Source organism: Hyalella azteca, unplaced genomic scaffold (genome assembly GCF_000764305.2).
Source record: "Hyalella azteca isolate HAZT.00-mixed unplaced genomic scaffold, Hazt_2.0.2 contig4405, whole genome shotgun sequence".
Lineage (NCBI taxonomy): Eukaryota > Metazoa > Arthropoda > Malacostraca > Amphipoda > Hyalellidae > Hyalella > Hyalella azteca.
Genome location: NW_025934622.1, coordinates 683 through 24,118, shown reverse-complemented (window position 1 = coordinate 24,118; position 23,436 = coordinate 683). Strand labels below are relative to the sequence as shown.

At 40.8% G+C, this 23,436-nt stretch overlaps 1 protein-coding gene across 1 annotated transcript; it reads left to right on the top strand.

Annotated features, from left to right (window-relative positions):
• Positions 1–5,670: 5,670 nt before the first annotated feature.
• LOC108673762 lies at positions 5,671–16,514 on the top strand. The gene is made up of 9 exons (XM_018161632.2): positions 5,671–6,160; positions 7,878–8,020; positions 8,717–8,873; positions 9,209–9,381; positions 11,406–12,123; positions 12,319–12,721; positions 13,490–13,585; positions 14,355–14,442; positions 15,335–16,514. The coding sequence occupies exons 1-9, from the start codon at positions 6,073–6,075 to the stop codon at positions 15,353–15,355; spliced, it is 1,887 nt and encodes a 628-aa protein (XP_018017121.1). The 5' UTR covers positions 5,671–6,072; the 3' UTR covers positions 15,356–16,514.
• The last annotated feature ends 6,922 nt before the right edge of the window (positions 16,515–23,436 follow it).

The window sequence follows — 23,436 nt, the reverse complement described above, 5'->3', positions numbered from 1 at the left end:
CCTCCCCGCCTCGCTTCATGGCGCGAGGCGGGGCCTAGACCCAGTTCTGGGGCCAGCCAAGTCGGTCGCCCCAGCGGGCCAGCAGCCCTGCAGCGTTTACAGGGTCCGACCAAAGGTCACCCACCGACAGTTGTTAGGTACCAATTAAACCCAGTTTAGGCAAGGGGCTTTATGGACTAGCTTCCAGTGCTCCTATAAGAATAAATTAGAAAGAAAGAAAGAAGAGTAGCTCAAATTACTGCTGTCAGTTGCTGAGTTGTTTAGTCATTTGTACTGTTGAGTGTTGACGTAGACTGTAGAGTAGGTACATCCGTTCCTACAAACTCTATCTCTGTTTACACTTGAAACAATAGTTAAATTACACTTAAAATAAATACTCTATTGCTATCGATAATCGCTATGATTTAATGTCAGTTAGTTAGTCTTATATTTGGTAGTGGCGTTACTGGCGTAGTGCTCGAGCTCCTCAGCTCGGCTGCGGCGCTCCCTGAAGCCTGAATGATTACCGTTTGGGCGTCAATGACGTCTGACGACTGACGACAATCACGACATAGACACATAGGCTAGCTAGTCAAATCTCAATACTTCTGTCTTTGTCAGACTCGGTCCATTATAGTGCCACTGCTAATCTGCTACGGTGCTAACAACTGCTACACACAGACACAGCCTACTCAACTCATAAATCATGATGTAATATTCAGTTCTGAAAAGTTATTTCCAGAATAGGTATGTGCTGCAAGTGTGCAAAGTTCAAACTTCAAAGTTGTGTCATGTATTTTAGGGCATCTTAGGCAAATTTGCAATCTTGAAGTGGTAACATCTTGAAGCTTGACAAGTGAATCATGCAGTTTAATTAACAGTTAGGCCTACTGTCAGTCTGTCTACTGAGTTAGGAGCTGATACTCAGCCTGATAGGAAATTAGGTATTTAGTAGTCTTGAAGCCTCAAATGCCAACTGCCATCTGCCAAGCCCAAGCCTTGAAGGTAATTCACACCTCGGTCAGGAAGATGTGCCAGGTGCGTGGGAATTTATATTATCATTGCATCAATTTGCGCCATGCGCCGTAATATGCCGGTAAAAAAGTGCACTGTGAACCAGCCTGTACTGTGCTCCTAAAGCATAGTGGCAAAGCAGAGAGTTTTTTAGACTCTTTCTCAAGTTCATTTTTGAGTCCTATAAGTAGACCTGTAAAGTATCTTGGATACCAGAATTATCATACATAAGAAATCTGTTAAAATCTTCAGTAAATGAGGAAATTAAAATGAACTGATTCTAAAAAATCACTGGTTTGCCACTATGTCCTAAAGTTATTTAAAGGTGAATGCTCGGGCACGGCAATGCTATCTATCACACACCATAGTGGCAAAGCAGACTTAGCAGAGAGTTTTTTAGACTCTACCTCAAGTTCATTTTTGAGTCCTATAAGTAGACAAGTAAAGTATCCTGGATACCAGCATTATCATACATATAGTCAAATGGGGTAAGACAGGATCGCAGCCTTCATGGGGTAAGAAAGGACCGGCCCATGGCGTGCATTCTAACTGCACTGAATTTGATTTGATGAAAGAATATGTTAGAGCAATCATTGCCAGTCATTTCAGTGTTTGTTTCAACCCTGTTCTGCAAATAATGGATTTTGACCCGGGCTGTCCTCGGACCCGGGTTCTCCTCAACATCCCCCGCTAGTAGCAACAGAGACGCCGACCACACGTGGGGAGCCGCAGGCCGGCAGCACCAAAAAACATGGGCTTCGGGTCCCCCTTTCGGGGGACGGGGAGAGATTTGCTGTCGATTTGGGCCCGTATCCAGGCCGCGCTCCAACCGCAAGCAGGCCGACAGCATTTGGCATTTGGCCATGCTCTAGCAGCTTACAAGCCATGCCGGTGCTCTAGCCCTTTAAGCCCTGGTGTGACAAATTCGTCACACAGAAAATAAAAGCTTCTACCGAGAGTAATTACATGTTTGGAGTCTAGCCGCGAGTGTGACGGTAGCGTCACATGTTGTGAACTCGTTCAAACGACGTTCGATGGAGTAGCCGCGCCGCTACTGCCAGTACAACACAAAGACTGCGCGTGATCTGAAAAGTAATTCAGATTGTTTTTTCACTTTTGAAACATAATTCAGTGCGTAAAGGGCTAGTTACTCGTTAGCCTTCAGCTGGTCAATATTGCTGCCATATCTACTGCTCACTTTTATCAAACTACATAATTTTCCTTTCCTTTGCTATTTTTGAGGATTCATTATAATTATTCCCATATATTCTTAAGTTTGATTAGCGCGGTTTTGCTTAACACGGTAAAACTCGGGGATTTATTAACCGCGTTAATCAAGGGATTGCTGTATTACCATCAAACGATGTAATAAGGGACGGTTTAGAGCGTTTTTTGTTAATAACTTCTTACCATGAAATATTTCATAAACAAGTTTAGGCTCATTTTATAGCTTATTGCAAGGGCTAGCGAATGGCATCTTCAAAAAAATTCCATGCACTATTCATAAGGTGCCAGACGCAAAATAAAACTGTCCCAAATTACCCCTGGGAATGGGGTAATCCAGGACACTTGAAATAAAATAAAATTTTAAAATGTTTGAAGCATGCAGAGTGTACTTATCTATTACTAACAGTACTCTGAAGTCCTCATCTTTCATTGTAGATGATCTAGATGTAGAGTAACTAACATTTTCTGTGTTTTTTACTTGTTTATCCTTTATTGATATGATATCACCATACCTATTCATTCATTACTGTATTATTGATGTGATATTACCATATCCACAAATATACCATTGAGCATTTACAATGACCTTGTCCACTGCAAGCTTCATATTAGCAGCCATGTAGCATTTCTTCTGTATCTGTAAGCTTACAAGTTACAGGACAGCTTATATAATTTCAATTATATAACCATTTTAATTGAATTCACTATAAAAAAGATTGCAAAATACCCACCTGAAACAGAAAGGAATGTTTTAGAAACAACCATCATATGTTTTGGAGAAATAAAACATATTTTAGGTTAATTACTTTTCATTCTATGATGCCCAGTGCACAATTCTATGTATGACATTCTGTGCACAATATTGTGACCAATGATGCATTAATTTTTTTATAAGTGAAATTTTTTTCACTGAGTGAGGTAAATGTAATCAAAATTCTTTTTTGTTAATCAATATTTTTGTTACTGTAACTCAGCTAGCCAACTGTAAATGCATTTTGAGAGGTGTCCCTTATTACCCCTTTGCATGGAAATGGCTGCCATTTTTTTCTGGAAAGAGATAGACAAATTTTGTCAATCGCATTTTCAAGCCAACACCTGTGTGCAACTTTTATGAAAGTAAAATTTTTTAATATGATGAATATTTATTTTTTTTTGCTCTAGACCTTAGTAGAGGTACCTACTTTTCCAAAATTGCACTTTTCTCACTTTTTTTCAGCAATTTTTAGAGATAGTAAATGTATGATTTCTTAACTATGTGGCTTTATACATAACAGATAGTAAAAATGCTGAAGTTTACACCACTATTTTTAGTTTTGCAATATTTTGACAAGTTTAGCTGCTACTACATTTCTTTGAAATGTGGGACGCACATCCCAATTTACCCTCACCCATCCCTTATCACCCCGTTTGACAGTACCGTATTATTGATGTGATATTACCGTATCATGGTACATGCCATTGAGCATTTACAACAACTTTGTCCACTGCAAGCTTAATATCAGCAGCCAACAACTACCTACTTGTCTGTATCTGTAAGCTTACAGTATGGCTTGTAATTTTGCACCATTTTAATTGGGTCAAGTGAATTCACTACCGTCAACCGGGGCAACTCGGGACTGGCGGGGCTGAAAGAGGCGGACTTCAGAGTACTGTTAGTAATGGATGAGTATGCTCTGCATGCTTCAAGTGTTTTAAAATGAAGTTTCATTCCCAGTGTCCCGAGTAGCCCCGTCGAACGGGGCTACTCGGGACACTCTTTTTTTGCTTCTGGCACCTTACGAATAGCATATGGAATTTTTTTGAAGATGCCATTCGATAGCCCTCGCAAAGAGCTATAAAATGAGCCTAAACTTGTTTATGAAATGTTTCATCGTAAGAAGTTATTAACAAAAAACGCTCAAAACCGTCCCGAGTAGCCCCGGTTGACGGTATAACAAAAAAATATCGTAAAAACATACCTGAAACAGAAAGGAATATTGTAGTGACAACCATCATATTTTTTGGTGAAACAAATCAAAGTTTAGGTTCATTTATTTTCATTTTATGTTGCCCAGTGCATAATTCTATCTATGATATTCTGTGCTCAATTTTGTGATGACTAATGATGAATTAATTTTTTGTTAGCAAAATTTTTTGCTAACAATTTTTTTGCTTGCTTAGCAAAATTTTTTTGCTAAGCAAGGTAAATATAGTCAAAATATTTGTTAATTGATTTTTTTCATTAATTGGAGCCTTTGCTAATCATGGTTCTACTGTAAATGCATTTTTATGGGTGTCCCTTATTATCCCATCTACTCCATCTTGCAGAAATGGCCGCCATTTTTTAAAATAAGATACGCAAATTCTGTCAATCACGTTTTTAAGCCAACACCTGTGTGCAACTTTTATGTAAGTAAAATTTTTTAATACGGTTAATATATTTTTTTTTGCTACAGACCTTAGCAAAGGTGCTTGTCCAAAATCTCACTTTTCACCTTTTTTTCAGAGATTTTTTGGAGATAGTAAATGTTTGATTTCTTGACTAGCTTTATACATACAGCAATCCCTTGATTAGCACGGTTTTGAATACCGCGGTTTTGATTAACGCGGAAACAAATTTTGTGACCTACCCTTAATCTATGCGGTGCCAGTTTTGATTAGCGCGACTTTTTTTCACAACGCATCATTTTCCCGCCTCTAGCCAGAGGTGTTACGTTTGTAACAAAAGTGTTACTTTTTGCTTATTAGATCTAATGTTGTTACTTTTGTTACGACTTTTGGAAAAATTCGCCAAATGTTGTTACTTTATGAATTTCAGCCAATAATTATTTAAATAAGGTCCCGTTCTGTAGGCACTCGTGCTGACTACAGTCGGTTTAACCGCGCCTTGTCTCGTTCATAACTCGAATGGTCGAGTTCGGCAACGTTCGCCGGTAAGTGCGCCATGCCGGTGCTCTAGTTACTCGTTAGCCTTCAACTGGTCAAGATCGGTGCCATATCTACTGCTCATTTTTATCAAACTACATAATTTGCCTTGATAAATTACCGTCATAATTATGGACAAAAAGGGAAGAAATCTAAGGAGAGAAAGAAATCTAATACTACTGTGCAATTGAAATTGGATTCGTTTTTCAGTAAAAAATAAATGTTAATTCATTCGCATTTCTTTTATTTATTTCCCCTATTATTTAGAAAAAAATATGATGAATTTTAGTGGAAAAAAATTATTATGTAACTTTGCTGTTTTTGAGGATTCATTATAATTATTCCCATATATTCTTGAGTTTGATTAGCGCGGTTTTGCTTAACACGGTAAAACTCGGGGATTTATTAACCGCGTTAATCAAGGGATTGCTGTAATAGATAGTGAAAATGTTGAATTTTATGCCACTATTTTTAGTTTTGCAATATTTTGATTAGTTTAGCTGATACAACATTTCTACGAAATGTGGGACACGTGTCCCGATTTACCCTGCCTGTCTATTTTTACCCTGTTTTACGGTATGTGTGTCTCCTGCATAAACTGCCTTCTGTGCTCTGTCCACATTTTGTTATGCTACCTTGGCCTCTGCCTAAGAAAGAAGTCACACTTTTCTTAATAATATAGGTATATTAGTACTGGTGTTTATGAGTGCAGATTTCTAGGCATATGTAGTTTTTCAAGCATTTTTGCTTCTGATGGAAAGTAAGCATCTTGGCTCTTTTTTTATAAATTTTTTCTATCAATATAAAGAAGGAAAGTGCCATTTAAATTTTTTTCTCAACTTCTGAGAAGTTTATGTTAAATGAAAATCTTCAGTTTAAAGGAGCTGTGATGCCCTCAAGTTTTTGTTCCTATGCTGAACTAATTACGTGACCAGCAAGCTACTCAACATGAGAAGTTCAGATTGGTTTGCTTTCCTCTGCAAGATCTTCTTCTCCTGCTCACTTGCTGCTGCAAGCTGTCAGCAAGATTCTGAAGGTAAATTTGCTGAGTATGATCCTGTAGTAAGTTTAGTTTTTTTAGTTTAAGTCCTACAAAAATATCTAATTTTCCTTGTTTAGTTTGACCAACAAAATCCTTTTATTAAAGTCTATGTTATCACATTCAATAAATTGGGAAAACACTATGTAACTTCTTTGTGCAGATTATAAGTTTTCCTAATTACACGCCTGAACAGAAACAGATTAATTAAATAAATACCATATCCTCATAATGAAAAAAAATTCCTTCATGATTAGGTCATGGCAATAACAGCATAGAGGGATGGTTGCAATGAATTAGAATTATTTTTTAATTTGGAATCAAGAACATAAAGTTTGGTTCAAATTGATTGTCCTTTACTTGTTCTTGATTGCTGCATTATTATTGTATTTGCACTGTGATGAAGCATGCCTCACAAGGAATAATACAGTGGTGCCCAAACTCTGACGTCCAAAGAGGTTATGAGCCCGTTTTTTGGGGTCTTTGATTTGAGCTAAACTTTTGGCCAAGTCTCTAAGCTGTACAGAACTTGTCAGCTATGTCATTGGTTACTCATTGGTTTATATAAAAGCACAATTTTTTTTGCAAAGCAGAACCATCTACTCATAATGGGAGAGATGCTTGTCAAACTTGGCTTGATAAAGGTTGCTAATCTTAATCAGAACCATATTACACTTTGGATCAGCATTCAGCCAACACAGGCTGAGCATTGAATAGGTAGGTATGTGTCTCAACTAAAGCCTAGCAGCCATTGCAGTGATCAATGAATATATTTAAACTATTATGCAGCCTTAATTCCCGGACCTTCATTCTTCATGCTTTCCCATTAACTTGTTATTTGCCATGAAGTTCCTTCTTTAACCAGCCTCCTCTGTGAAAGTGTACTCTATATAACTCTCTGATGATCAAATCTGATGCTCAAAATGAGTCCTGAATCAGACTTGATGTGTCATGAAGCCTTGCATATTGAATTGCTCTTATAATTGATGATTCCATGAAAAATTATATTGAACCAATGATCATTGTTAAATAAAATATGTAAATGCTTGTGGGTCCATTAGGACTATGCTTGTGGTTCTTGGAATTTACTTTACATTAATGGTTATACTTCCTTGTCTGTACTAGAGGGAAAAAATTCCATGAAAACTAACATAATGAGAAAACACAATGCAAGAGTAATTGATCAAACAAGAATAACAGCTGCTAGGTTATGCTACAAGCAGCACAGCTGCCCCTGCACAGATTTAAATAAGCAAGTTTTAACGGTGCAAATGTGGCAACCATGACAGGTCCATTACCACGGAAAGGAGTCAAATAGTGGAAAAATTTGTGAACATCTGCAATAAAATAAACCTTTGGCATACCTAATGAGGCAAATCAGTTGCAGGAAAGTAGTTTTGTTATGAAAGAAAAAAGCCATATTTTTTTGGTGTTTTGCTTCTGATGCTCGTCTTTCATCAGAAACTTGAGCAGTTTATTAAACTGATCTTAAGAATAATTTATCATTGGTAAATGAACAAGACATTTAATTATATTTATTTGTAATTTTTTTGAAATAATACGTTTAATGATATTCCAGATCCCCAGAAACTTGAGCAGCTTATTGAACTGATCTTAAGAATTATTTATCATTGATAAAATGAACAAGGCATTTCATTATATTTATTTGTAATTTTTGAGAAATAATATGTTTAGTTATCTTCTGATATTCCAGATCCCTGCATTGAGCTAACAAGCACAAGTCCAGTGTCACTGGACACCACAATTTGGTTCACAGTAAAGGTTCGCAATTATGAACTTGCCGCTGGAGAAGAACTCTACTTTTATTTTGATGATGGTCTTTTCTTCCGTGAAAAAGTGAGTTCTACAATAAAGTAAGGCGTCTTTTCTAAAGACCTTATACTTATTCCAATTGATACTTCAATGGAACTATTAGTTTGATGTCAATTTTGTCCAAAGTTCCCATGTTCACTATCAATCTTAAATTACTTCTATACATTTTAATGTTCTAGATTTTGTTTGTTAATGTTTTAATGTTACATCAAGAGATATTATTTGCTGGGTCATGTAAAAATTAGTATTTTTTATTTTCTTGAGCATATTTTCTTTTGCTAATTTAGAATAATTCAAAATTTTATTTGTACATGTATGAATAATTGGTACCTAGGTATACTGGTATGATGAAAAGCCCTTTCTTTCATTAAAGAGTAAATCAGTTTTGCTTGAAACTCTTAAATACAAATGATTAAGTAACTTAAAAATATAATTAGAAGGTAGTTTTAAGCAAAAATTATATGAATGAAACATACAAAATTTTATACCTATGTATATATACTTGACTTCTATTAATATTTACAATTTATATATAATGCAGTGTAATGTCTTCATATATTGACTATTAGTGTGTGAAGGCAGGGAAAATGATGTTGCCTTTGCTTGTGATTAAAATTCTTTCTTGTTCTAAATGATGTTGCCTTTGCTTGTTATTAAAATTCTTGCTCTAAATTTTTTTGCCTTTGCTTGTTATTAAAATTCTTTCTTGTTGATGTTTAGTTTCAGGGCAGCACCCTGGAGCACACATTGAACATCACATACGACAAGTACACGTACAAGAGATACACGGGCCAAAGAACTGCCCAGGCTATTGTGTACAGGTCTTATGGCTTATGGTTCAAGCTGGACTCTGATGAGACAGAGTTCCATATAACAGGTGTGTTGCTAGTACTGTTCTTGATTTAAGTTATCCTCCATATATTTCATAACTGTATTTCAGAAACTGCTTAAATTGATAAAATTTTAATCTATTTGAAGTTATTTGACCATTAACTTGATTAGTACTGCTCTTGATTTAAGTTGTCTTCATATATTTCATAAATATTTCAGAAACTGCTCAAATTTATAAAATTTGTTAGTTCACTTGAAGTTATTTAACCATTAACTTTATGTTCATGGTTAATGAGTCTACTGTAGTTTTACATAATCTTAACTGATTCTAAATGAATGCAAGGCTTTAAAAAATGTTTATTTGAAGCATAAATGTTTCAGATGGCATTAATGGAGTAATTAACATCCAGCAAGCAAACATGACGATCAGTCCGCGGGCTCTTTTCATTGCGACGGGCAACAACACGAACCTGACAGCCGCGGTGCACGACCCACACGCCTACATGCGCAACCACACGCTCGACGTAGAGTTCTACTGGATGATCAATCAGGAAGTAGGTCTATCTTCATTTAGGGATGTTAGCTATTTATGGTCTAGATCTTTTTAGCGCATTTTCTCATTTATGAATAAAATGCACTATTGTGCTCGCCATGTCCGTCTGTCCGTCTGTCTTTCTGTCTGTCTGTCTGTCCGTGACTTCAAGTTTTCGTCGACGAGAAAATGCGCTCTCTGTCACTCACTGCAGTGAGTACTGAGTTATATTTTTATGCTATTGCTGAAGTGCCAGAGTGGCAGGAGACATTTCTGTATTATCCTATACTTAGCCGAGTGCTCTGATGTATTTCATTCTGTGCTTTTAATTTAACAAAAGAGATATGTTCACCATCAAGAAAATAGTTTGTTATGCATGCAAAACAATATTAACTAGTAAATTCTTCCACCACAATACAACTTTGTTCGCTCAGCCAACAAATGGTATGGAAAAAGGATAGGATTGCTATGAAAAATAGTATAGGTACAATAGGATATTAGTAGGACATACAGGATAGGATACTAAAGGATAGGAATAACAGACAAAAAGATCTAAACCATAACTAACTAACTAACATCCCTGAACCAACAAATGGTATGGACAAAGGATAGGATTGCTTTGAAAAATAGTTTAGGTACAATAGGATATTAGTAGGACATACAGGATAGGATACTAAAGGATAGGAATAACAGACAAAAAGATCTAAACCATAACTAACTAACTAACATCCCTGAACCAACAAATGGTATGGACAAAGGATAGGATTGCTTTGAAAAATAGTTTAGGTACAATAGGATATTAGTAGGGCATACAGGATAGGATCCAAAGGATAGGTATAACAGAAAAAAATATAACTCAGTACTCACTGCAGTGAGTGACAGAGAGTGCATTTTCTCGTCGACGAAAACTTGAGGTCACGGACGGACGGACAGACAGACAGACGGACATGGCAAGCACAATGGTGCATTTTTCCATAAATGAGAAAATGCGCCAAAAACAAGCGTGCTGAATACAGAGGCTGAAATCTCAGTTTGTAGAGATGAAAACAAAAAAACTGATACTTGAAAGCCATTACATCTCACCACATGAAATTGTTACTAACATGGCGTTTGTGGAGCATGTCTCTCATGTGCATTTCCCTGGGGGAGTTGTCATGTTAACATTTGTCTGAGTGCTTGTCTTGAGATGGACTTGATGCTTGTCTTGAGATGGACTTGATGCTTGTCTTGAGATGGACTTAGTATCTTTAGTGATGAGCTCTTCCTAGCTTTGAAAGTACCTACTTAATTTTGGGCAAAATATGCATGTTTACCATTATTGTGTAGATTTTTTGGTAGATAACTTGAACTTTTGCTCAAAATAATCGCCATTCCACACAGTCATCTGTCATGCCAGCCATATTCAAGAGCGGTACAAACGTCTGAAAAATAAGATATTCAAAATCTTCTTCTTTTCCTAGCATTAATTTTTAATCTGAAAATTGCAAGCAGTGGTGAAGAATATCCTTGGCTAGAATTGGCATTAGGTTCACCAGGGCTCGAAATTTTTAGCTGGTCTCCTAAACTTTTTCAATGAGGGAAACTTGTGTTTCCTTGAATTTTTAATTCATAGTCTTTCTCTTTATAAGTACCATAGAATATACAGTAGTGTGTTCTCAGTAGTTTTATATTGGAAGTAAAGGAACTTATATATACACTTTAAGCTGTAAATTTCAGTTTAAATTTCCTGCTGTGTTTGAATTATAAATTAATAAAATATACAGTAGTATATTTTAGTATACTACTGTAGTATACTAAGCTTGTCCCATGTAAATAAAATTCTTATTAAATTACATTTTGGATAATTTTCTATGGATTCCACCCTATAATCTTGATGTCATTTATTGCTGATATTTCTAATTGTCTAATTGCTGATTATTCCGATATTTCTAAATCTGCCTTGGAAGACATTGAATTCTTAAAGTTTTGTTAAAAACTATTTATTTGCATCCTTCTTCTTCTATATTCCTGCTGCATCATTCTGATGATTGTTGCTAAAATGTCCAGACAGTCGGGAGCTGTATGGTGCCCTCCATCATCACAAACTTCACCAAGCCTGGCAAGTATCTCATTGAAGTTAATGTGGTGGTAGAACTCGGCAATCGGATGGAACCTCTCATCGATCCCACAACCAGCACCACATCTACCACAACCACCACCACCTCAACCACCACAACGCCTGCACCGAAGCTCTTCGCCGCTCGCACCGTCAATGGGTCGCATAACTCAAGTGATTTACCTGCAGCAAAACTGGCCCAAATTAATGCAACTTCAGGCAACTTGCCTGCGAAGACGATCACTGCAAGTCCTCCCCCACCACCCCCAGGACCCAACCCTTCCCCTTCCCCTGCACCCAACCCTCCCCCAACACCCACACCTCCCCCAACACCCACTCCTCCCCCAGGACCCACTCCTCCCCCAACCCCCACACCTGACGGGTATCGCTGTGACGGGCTGTGGCCGGGACATGTTTCTTTAAGGTCGCAGCGCCGCAGTTTGCCGCCACTCGCCAACTCTTCGCCGCTCGCCAACGCCACAGTGGCGGGACTTGCCGCCAACGCCACACTGGCGCTCGCCAACGCCACAGTGGCGGGACTCGCGTCTCCCGCGGCGAACAGTTCGGGTGTGAGGGCGCTGTCTCTGCCCCGCCTGCAGGGCGTCTATGATGAGCAGCACGAGCAGAAATTTATCTTTGGAACTTTCAGCAGAACAATCATGGCTAAAGGTGAGAGTTGTGCATGGCATGCCTGTCTGCTACGGCCGTAAGGGTAATGATGGCTAAGATGGCATGTGTGTCTGCCTCATGCCTGCGGTCGTACGTGTAATGATGGCATGTGTGTCTGCCTCATGCCTGCGGTTGTAAGTGTAATGATGGCANCCGATTATAGTAGCACCCTAGTGCAGCTTACCTTGTCCCCAGACCCGATCCGACGCGTGAACGTGTCGGGGAACACATGGCTACGTCACGGCGAAATGGTGAACCTGACGGTGTCGTGCGATGGCTCCGGCTACTGGAACTACTGCTGGGAGTACCGCGACGGTGGCTACAACGTCACAGGTCTCGAGACCTGCGACGACCTCATCCCTCTGGAGCAAAGCTGCCACTTCCCCATCCGCTACTGGTTCCGCTCAGGGGACTCGTACACCTTCATCATCATCATCGACAACGGTGTGACGCATACCGTCACCCCCATCGCCATCAACATCTACATGCCACAGCCGCCGCGCCAGCTCTTCGGGGTGCTCATGCCTGTTGCCACGGGCTCCCTTGTGGTCGTGTTCTTCATCATCGCCATCGGGGTCTATATTAAGACCAGGCAGAGGTAAGACCAGGCAGAGGTGTGTTATATTAAGACCAGGCAGAGGTGTGTTATATTAAGACCAGACAGAGGTGTGTTATATTAAGACCAGGCAGAGGTGTGTTATATTAAGACCAGGCAAAGGTATGGACAACCAGTGTGCGATGTGTCGGTTATCTATCGCATTTGAGATATTAAACTTAATATGTGGAATGAGCTATACTGCTAGACGGTAAAGCTGTTGTTGCACATTCTGCTACTGCATCTGAACTCACGTTAACATTTGTCATTGAATCAATGGTCTTCCTGTTTCGCACGATGGAAAAATTTATTTCGTAAAAGACTTGAATTTATGCTGCGATCTGTTACTAAAATCTTAATTAATTTTTACCTTCATATTTACTATGACACTTCATGACGACTTCAGAGTGAAATGTCTATGAACAACACAAGTTTGTGGTTATTATTACATGTCTATGAACAGCAGAAGTTTGTGGTTATTAAACATTGAAATTTGAAATAACCCGATTCAATATTTAAATTTTAATAGTCTGTGTCAATGACAGAATTCTCAAATAAAGCGTAGAAAGCAAGGGAGGTCGCTATGGTAAATTATAGAAAACTTCGCTGTTTGATTGCTGCTTGATGCCCTCGTAACACTGGTGAAATTTGTCTGATCAAGGATAAATGTTTACCCGCTTGATGAAATTAATTTTCCTGCGTTAAAACAATTTTCTAAAATATTATTTGACCTACATTATCGCAAAGCAATGATGGTTTGGCTTATTTCAGCTACATGGTGGAAGTCGCTGACTTCGACTTCGTCGGCAGCTCAGGAGCTGACGTGCCTGAGGAGATAACTGCAGCGAGCTTGTGGGGACACATCAGGTGAGTGTCGGGGACACATCAGGTGAGTCTCGGGGACACATCAGGTGAGTGTCGGGGACACATCAGGTGAGTGTCGGGGACACATCAGGTGAGTCTCGGGGACACATCAGGTGAGTCTGGGGGACACATCAGGTGAGTCTCGGGGACACATCAGGTGAGTCTGGGGACACATCAGGTGAGTCTGGGGGACACATCAGGTGAGTCTCGGGGACACATCAGGTGAAGCCATTAATGCGCAGGTGCGTGTAGTTATGACATGAAGTAGTTTGTACGCTCTAGTGTAATAAATAAATATACCTGTGCATATTGCACTGTTCTTCTACATCTATTCATTATTTTTAACGTTTTTGTTTTTATAGCTTTGCCGTTTTTTCTTTGTTAGCTTCCAAACGCGAGGTGAAACACTAAAAACAACTCTGAATTTAGCGTAAAACTTGAATCATTTGATACATCGGTTCGGTCTTATGATAGCTTATTTTATAATGAAGGCTTCCCAGTCATACATATTCTTTCTAGCAATGACTTAGACTATCAAGTTCGTATTATTATATCACTGCATATTAAAGTATTCAACACTGCATTTACATTCCATGATCATTCCATGATAAGGATTGTAGACAGGCGGTGTTGACTTGATGGGTTACCTGTTGAGTAAGGGAAGGTGATGAGGGATGATAATGATGTCCTAATAAGGAATAATATAATAATAAGGAATAGCAATAATGATGTCCTAATAATAATAATAATTATGTGACGCGTTTATGCCCAGGTACGCGTACAAGCAGGCGCAGGAGGAGCGCGCCGCTGACGACGACCCTTACTGGCGCAGCAACAGGCGCTACATCGAGCGCCCCACCGTGCGTACTGGTGGATGAGTGGATGAGTGGTGCTGGTGGATGAGTGGATGAGTGGTGCTGGTGGATGATTAGTGGCTGTGTTGAAATGTGTTTCATTATACAGTTATTGTTGCAAAGTTTGACACCATTGATCCGTCTGCTAATGTGTTAACAATAAAAAGTAATAAATATCATCGTTAATATTGTCATTGCTCGGTTTATTTTGTTCAACTACATCTGTCACGTGAGTTTCATCTGTCATCTTTATTCTCTATTTGAATGTTCACAGTTCAATTATGGCCATCTTACGAATGTTAATGAGTGAGTTGTGATTTGTTAGATTAATAATCCATCCTTAGCCTCTCACTAGGCACAATTGTAGCATACTTGCGCATCCCCCTCATTCAGCCGTACGTATTCATGCCGAGCAGCGCAACGTCCCGGTGTCCAATAGTGACTTTAGAGTTTTAGCCTCCACAACCGGTGTTTCTGACCTACGAATTTTAGAATCATTATATATTTTTAAACAGAAACCTAGTTTAAATGCTGCATTCAGTTCCTATCCTCTACAAATTGTAAATAGATAGTACTTTCTCTACATGTCACCTCATTTTTATTTCTGTTATCTTCGATTTTAGTTCTAATGTTCTCAAGTTTAGGTGAATTGTTTGAATGTGAATTTTAGGTCACTAATTGCTTGTACCTGTGTTTTAGGTTTTGAACTGACGATGGAGCTGGACTCCGAAACGTTTTCTCTTATAAGAAATGGTGAAATTTTTGGCTATTTTCTTTGCTTTTAAATTCCTGTTGCATCCACTATTCGTTTATCCCAAATATCCATCATAAAATTTAGTGATTGTTTTATATATATATATATATATATCCAGCCTCTACCGACGTTTGCGTGTTGCAGATCCTGGATGAGGAAGAATGAGCGCCGTAGGACGCGACGCTGCCACTCCTGCAGGACCTCTGAGACCTCAGGACTTGTTGCTGCTCTCCCTCCTCCCCAGCACTCCCTTCTACTCTCCATCTCCGGCTCAGTTCTCCACTCTTCTGCTTAAATTATTCATCAATTGTTCATTGATCATTAGTATTTATTTTCTATGTTGCCACTTGACACGGCAGTCGCCTTGATATTTGTCGCGCCTTGCACGTTTCCGCGGCTGTTGTGAAGGTTAAGTAGAAATTAGTAGGCTAATTAGTGCTCTTTTCGGTTGTATATTCACTTATACCTTCGGTTCATATGATATAATTCTTTTATGGCTTGGTTGTTTTTACGTATATGTATAAAAATACTAATTTTCCAACAAATTTACATGCCAATTTATCTTGGTATTTCTTTGGGGGCCAAATTGTATTTTTTAGATCTTCATGAGAGGCCTGGGCTCATGAAGAGCGCATACTCGCGGCTCTACTGTTCTGCCTCAGTCAATACAACTGCGATTGTATAGAGGAGTCATGGCTACTCTTCATACAGACTTTTAGTAAATGGAATAATGGAATATTGAAGTGAACTGAGACTTCACCGGCAGGCCGAGGGTCTGAGGCCTTACCTCGCGTGGGGTTCAGTCAGGGAGATGGTCTAGTCTCGTTTGCGGTCTAGACTATTTCTACGTCTGTACAACGCTCTGAATGAGGTCATAATTAATTATTGTGAAACGAAAGATAAGCGATTAATATTGTTGATATTTTTGTTACTCATGAAGTAAGGTTATTAGTCCGAAGTTTGGTCATATTCTGTCGTCCTTATATACTAAAATTTAGGTCTTGGTTACATCAATTTGAAATAATTTTTGGATGTTAAGAATATTGCTACGTTATTTTTGGCATAAATCTTGACAACTTTTCTACATAAAATTTACAGGCAAATTTAAGTTTGTAATGCAATGTAAATAAAATGTCTGCAAGTTTATTCATATGCAGCACGGCCTTGAACGACCAATTCATGAATGTATCTTCGTGCTTCTACTGTAATGTTGTCATGGCTACCATGTACTTTTTCTATATCCTGTAAAGTAATCAAGACATAATTAATACTGTATCTAAAGTCGTTTGAATTATGTAAATCGAAATATATATATATATTATTATTTTTGTTTCATTGTTTGGTCATTGCACCAATTTCTATCGTTTAAAAGCTGAAGGTTATTCAAGCCTTCTGCTGGTGAGCTTGAGCGCCGAGCTGCTGCCGCTCTTGGCATCTTACCAAATTTTTTCAAGTACATATTTTTTGTGTGACTCTCGACTCGCTAGCGGCTCAGCCTAGGCCTATACTTTCAAAAAAAGTTAAGAGATCGTAAGTTCATCAGCCAATCATTGACGGCCTTTCAAGCAAAATCCACCAATCGTAGACAAGAAAATAGAGCGTAAGTACTTACGTTCACTTAGCGAGTTTTGAAAGCATGGCCCCAGGATCGCTTTTTATTGCTCGTCCTCAACATTTGCTCACGGCTCCTTCAGAAAAAGGGTGGTTTAGTCGTGTAGTTTTTAACCGCGCATCAACACTTGGAGAGTTTTGATTGCGAGATGAGGCCGTGTACTTCTATCCCTGAGAGATTATAGGTCTGATCTATCCCTGAGAGATTATAGGTCTGATCTATCCCTGAGAGATTATAGGTCTGATCTATCCCTGAGGGATTATAGGTCTGATCTATCCCTGAGAGATTATAGGTCTGATCTATCCCTGAGAGATTATAGGTCTGATCTATTCCTGAGAGATTATAGGTCTGATCTATCCCTAGCACGAATGTTCCAATGAATTTGAAAACGAGCCCACACAAATTTCCTTGTATGAACAATGCTGTTTAAATAACAATGTTCAAGCACGAACAATTCTTTGAACGACTAGAATTAAATTTTATGTTAATTTATAATTATTTGCACAAATCTTTAGGCCAACGTCTATGCGGTCCAAAAACTTTAGGCAAATATGTTGCCAATGAATTTTACCGCAGATTCAGCGAATCATGATGAGAAACTTGAACTCCCATAATCATAAGGAATGACATTGAAGCAACCGTTTGAGACAACATCCAAGCAACCTTGTGGAACAACATACAAGTTACCATATGGAGCAACATCCAAGCAACCATATGGGGCAACATCCAAGCAGCCATATGGAGCAACATCCAAGCAACCATATGGAGCAACATCCAAGCAACCATATGGAGCAACATCCAAGCAGCCATATGGAGCAACATCGGCAGCCATCGACGCGGCGCTCGAGACGGTCCCTCCCCCCACCTCGTGTGGCGGAGAGTCGATCTTGAGGGAAGTCCAGACGACCGCTGCCAGATAGCATATCCCCGCTGGATTCAGGAGGGACTTAATAATAATAATAATAGCGGTTTCAGCGTTAGTAGGCCGTAGGCCTGTCGCCGATTCTTAACATCGCAGAACATCCACAGCTTCTTGCGGTCTCGAACTCGCAGCTCACTGCTTCAATTTTGCTTTGCTTAACCGCCCGGCCTCCTTGCCGATTCTGACCGGAAACTGGCGCACAGAGCTGGGATCGAACCCGCGCCTCTCTGCTCCAATCCTGGTACTCTGAACTTTAACCACTGGGCCACCTTCTCCCCATCAGTCAACCCTAGCATTCGGTTGCTCATAGACAGAGCTGGGCAGCGCTACTTTGAAATGTAGTGGCGCTACCGCTACCGCTATACCCACTAGATTGTAGCGAGCGCTACCACTACCGCTACAGTAAAATGTAGCGCCGATACAATGGCCAAAATTATTGGAAATCTCAAATATTTATTGTTTTGCTATTGGGATTTACTCATAAACATTTAATGATAATAAAAAATTTTCAAAACATATCAATGCAACTTTATTGCAATTAACCTAACCGAACTAATACGGGTTAGATACAGTAAATAAAAGTTAGTTATTTTTATGTTTAACTTCCCTACATAGATGTGTACTTTAATCTATCAATCTAAAAAATTATCCACATATACATATACATATATAAAATCAGTCTTTTATTTGTATATATATGTGGATTATTTTTGAGATTGGTAGATTAATGTAGATATCCATGTAGGGAAGGTGAAATATAAAAATAACTGTGTAAAAATAACTGTAAGCAAACTGAAACTTGAAAAAATACCTGTAAGCGGTAACTGGTAACAACTTAACAAGTAACAACTAACATGTTCATACTAGTAACAGGCTGAGGTTGACAAAGTTACACCGAAATCTTTCGTACCGTTTTATTCTGTAATCTATATTATGTATGTATCATGCTGGTTTTTAAATGATATTCAGTACCTACTATTAAGTAAAATCTAAAGGCTTTATCTATAAATGTAGCGGTAGCGCTGTAGTGGCAAAACGTCGTATCGCTACTTAAATATGTAGCGGGCGCTACCGCTACCGCTACATTGCCTTAAATGTAGCGTCGCTACCGCTACCGCTACTGAAAATGTAGCGGCCGCTACATGTAGCGCTCTACTGCCCACTTCTGCTCATAGAGCAACGGGATGACATTATGGCGAGCAACCCAACCGACCCCCGGCTCCCAGATCTCAACCTGTAAATCTGCATCTCCTTACAGGCCCACGCCAGGAGCACCTGGCAAACACATCTTGCCTCTTGCAGTAGGCGTACCAACCAATCCAAACATTGGAATCTCCTCCTCTCCCTAGCCGGAAAGCGGAACCGCGCCCTCCCCCCAATCAGCCAATCCAATTTGGTCGGTTTTCCCTCTCCTCCCAACGCAAGATCTTCTCCGCCTTCTGCAAGCTTTTCACTTCGGTCGCTCCTCACTCTCAGAGCCCCTCCACCCGCCGCCTCATACGTCGAATCCGAGCCCAACATCCCCTCGACAGGGACTTCTCCCCTTTCACCACCGACATGGTGAAGCTTGCCATCGCAGCCGCCAATAACTCTTCCGCTCGAGGTCCTGATGGCCTCACGGTTCTTCACCTCAAGCATCTCGGCCCGCGTGGCCTCCAGTTCCTCACCCATATTTTCAACATCTTCGTCTCCACAGCCTCTATCCCATCCATTTACAAAAGTTATATAATTATTCCAATTCTCAAACCGGGCAAACCCGGAAACCAGGACTCCTCATACCGCCCCATCTCCCTCCTCTGCTCGGCTGCCAAGATTCTTGAGCGCCTGGTCCTACCATACATCTTGGGATCTCTCACCACCGTCCCCTCGCAACATGGTTTCAAGCCGGAACATTCCACTGTCACCGCCCTCCTCCCGCTCGCGCACCAGATCACGACGGGTTTTAACTCCCGGCGCCCTCCAGCCCGCACAATCGCCGCTGCAGTCGACCTCTCGAAGGCCTTCGACAGCGTCGACCACCCTCTCCTTCTGAGCATGATCGCGGCCTCGGACCTACATCATAACCTGGTCCGTTGGCTGTGCTGCTACCTTATAGGCAGGCTGACATCCTGCCTTTACCTCAGAACACAGTCGCCTTTTAGAGCTGTTCACTTCGGAGTGCCCCAGGGCTCGGTCATCTCCCCGGCCCTCTTTAACCACTTCATCTCCGACATCCCAGTTCCGAGCCCCAACATTGCCTCATATGCGGACGATCTTACCATCTTCGTGTCGTCCCCGAGGCTCGACGCTGCTGAGGCTGAGCTCGCTGTGCTCCTTCGGAACGTCTCTGATTGGTCAGCGGCCAAGAAACGGGAACGCAGCCGTGCACCACCAATTTTGTGCACCAATAAGCCCTGAATCGAACGCCCCTTAGGGGCGTCCAACCACATGGCAACATGTGCCCAACCACATGGCAACAACAACAACAACAACAATCGAACGCCATGGATCTCTCCGGATATCCACCAATCAGCCATGCACCACTCGACTTTGTCCTCCTCCGGCCTTGACCACCACCTGCCGTGCACCACCAGGCCGCGATTCAAATCCGACTTCCGGGCATCGTTAAATTACGTAATTTTACGTTCACCGCAGCTGAGGTTAGGTTTCAGATAGCATAGTACTGTTCCAAAATTTATCGTCCTTCGACAAGTGGCCGTTCGACCGATGGCTGGTTCGACCCACGGCCTAGATACGGACGGCCTGAAGTGTTGAAGGCAACGTTCCGGAAGGCAGGAATCATGATGGTCCATTATATCCAGGGCAGTTGTGGTCTTCGGCAGGCGACCCCCAAGAGACTGGGCGTGGCCCCTGGCAAATCCTCGGTCACGCTCTTCACACCAGACACCACCAATCTCGATCCCACCCTGCTGCCACTATCTGCAACGGCGTCATCCTCGTGGACAAAACCCCTAAAATCCTGGGCGTCACTTGGGATACGCACTTCACATTCTCCCCTCATGCAAGAGCCATCGCAACGAAAGCGACGGGTTCTCTTCGCATCCTAAAAGCCCTAGCTGGTATCAACTGGGGCTTCTCCAAGGAGGACATTATTGCCACCTACCGAGCCATCACGCGCCCAATCCTCAACCACGCGGCCCTCATCAGGTACCCTGTTGCCTCACGTACAGCAGTTGCCAGCCTGCAGATAATTCAAAACACTGCATTGAGACTAGCCACCGGCTGCCTCAAAATGGCCCCGATCTCCCACCTTCATCAGGAGACTGGCGTCCTCCCATTAGCCGCGCATCTGGACCTGGCTTGTGCCCAGTTCCTCGCCGGCGCCCTCTCATACCTCATTCCGTATCGTTTCTGCCCCCCCCCCGGGTGACCGCCCCATGAAAGCCTCCATCCAGTCGAGGTTTGGTCACCTGGCCACACCACTCTTGAATAATGGCATGATGCCTGTGGGTACCTACGGAGAGGCCAAGCGGTCCCTCCGTAGGGAGATCGCCTCCCGCGTTGCGGCGACTGACGCCATAAACGCCGTACTCGCAGCCCCGCCACCGCCGATCGCATCAGTGGAGACCTCACTCCCCGCCCCTACCGCTCAGCGCTATCCCAGCTCAGCTCGGGATACTGCAGTACATCCAAGCAACCATATGGAGCAACATCCAAGCTACCATATGGAGCCACATCCAAGAAACCATATGGAGCAACATCCAAGAAACCATATGGAGCAACATCCAAGTAACCAAATGGAGCAACATCCAAGCAACCATATGGAGCAACATCCAAGTAACCATATGGAGCAACATCCAAGCAACCATATGGATCAGCATCCAAGTAACCATATTGGGCAACATCCAAGCAACCATATGGATCAGCATCCAAGTAACCATATTGGTAACATCCAAGTGACCATATGGAGCAAAATCCTAGCAACCATGCGAAACAACATCCAAGTGACCATGCACAATATTATCCAAGTATCCATAGTTACCATCCGCAGATAACAATATTGAACATCAGAGTCGCAATATAAAAAAAATGACGAACTGAACTAATGGAAAGGGAATTTCACGCTAAATTGAGCTGAGCCATTAAGCACTCATTTGCGGAAGAGATTTGTATGCGTTGTTCAGGAGCCTTGGTGTTAAAAAGTACAAACCTGAGACTTTCAAGTTATATATGAACCAATGCAAGGCAACACGCATTATGAATCTGTATTTTCCAAGCTTGAAAAAGAAGGATTTATTATTATAACAAATTCAAATTTCTATTCTAGAACAGGCACTTGGAACGAGAGTGCATTGTTTCGTTGAGGACGTATTTAAATGCTGGACTAAATACGCCAAAATAAACTAGAGTTTCCAAAGGCACGAAAACACTCCAGAACAATACGAATTAATTGGCGCTCTCTTTATAGATATGGACTAGATGGAGTAATTTTAATTTCCATGAAACCCCAAACGATACTAGTGCCGTGTATTTTAATCAAATGCTGCCTACAAGCGCTTTGTCGAATACGTAGTGTTCTTCAGTAGCTTACAAATAATCATTACAATTTTTTTCTGCATGCTTGTTAATTTATTGATAATTATTTTACATCGGGAGGTCGTGAGTCCCGATTACGTTCGTCATTTATTTTTTAGGTTATGATACGATGGCCCTTTTAACTTTGAGTGAATAATTTTAACTTCCTACAGCAACTTAACTTTGAAAGCTAGGAACCTCTTCTAACCAACGAATAGAAACATTTTTCAACATGTTTACATATTATTTCTTATAGGCTGACTAATCAGTGCGGAACAAAAGTGATAGTTTCGTGCAACTAAATCGAGTTAATTCTTCAGTAAGTTATTATCTTCTATACATATCAGTAGTTTGAACAACTAGGACATAATCGTCATTGATTGAGACAAAAACTACAAGGAACCTTCGTTTCGATGTTTCTTTCTCTGGATAAAAACCGTTCTATCATATTCATGCAGTTTGATATGATTTATTATATACATTTTTACACTGAAAAAACACTACTTAACAAAAATAATCTAAATATATTTCCAACCGCAGTAAAAAATTCAGTTGCTACGAGATGAAGAAAATCCGTCAGTTTTCATCGGTACGATTGCTGATACGATGCTTTCATTGCCCATCATCCTGTTGTCTTGGTTCGTCGCAACCCTGATCCACTTCAACTCTGCAGTCTGCATCATCATCATCATCATCATCATGCGTTCTTCTCGACCTCTAGTGCTGCTCCTGCGCCACTGCGATGGCGTCATTCTACATCACGTAAGCCAGCTGGTCTTGGGTCCTTTGCAATTAAACTCGGTATTCGGCTATCTCATATTGGAGGGCAATTGTAACCGCTCTTCTTTCGGCAAGAATTCTTTTCCGTCTCTTAAGTTCTTTCAGCACATGCCGCTTATATATCTGCAGTGCTTTTCTGTTTATACGCGCTTGGCGGATATTCTCAGGAACCGGCGGCATTGAAGATTATTAATGACGGCTTCACAAATGCACAAGATGTTGAGAGTTTGCTCAGAGATCGATATGAATCACGATGACCATCAAATTATAACGCCGTTTAGCTTGCTGCTAGAAGATAGGTTCTGAATTTTTACACTGCCGTCGATTCGATGCGATTTGAATTGGTTACTGAAGTCGCGCTTTATGGCCATTCCATGTGTATCATAGGTACCGATCAGACAATTCTGAGATTTCGAA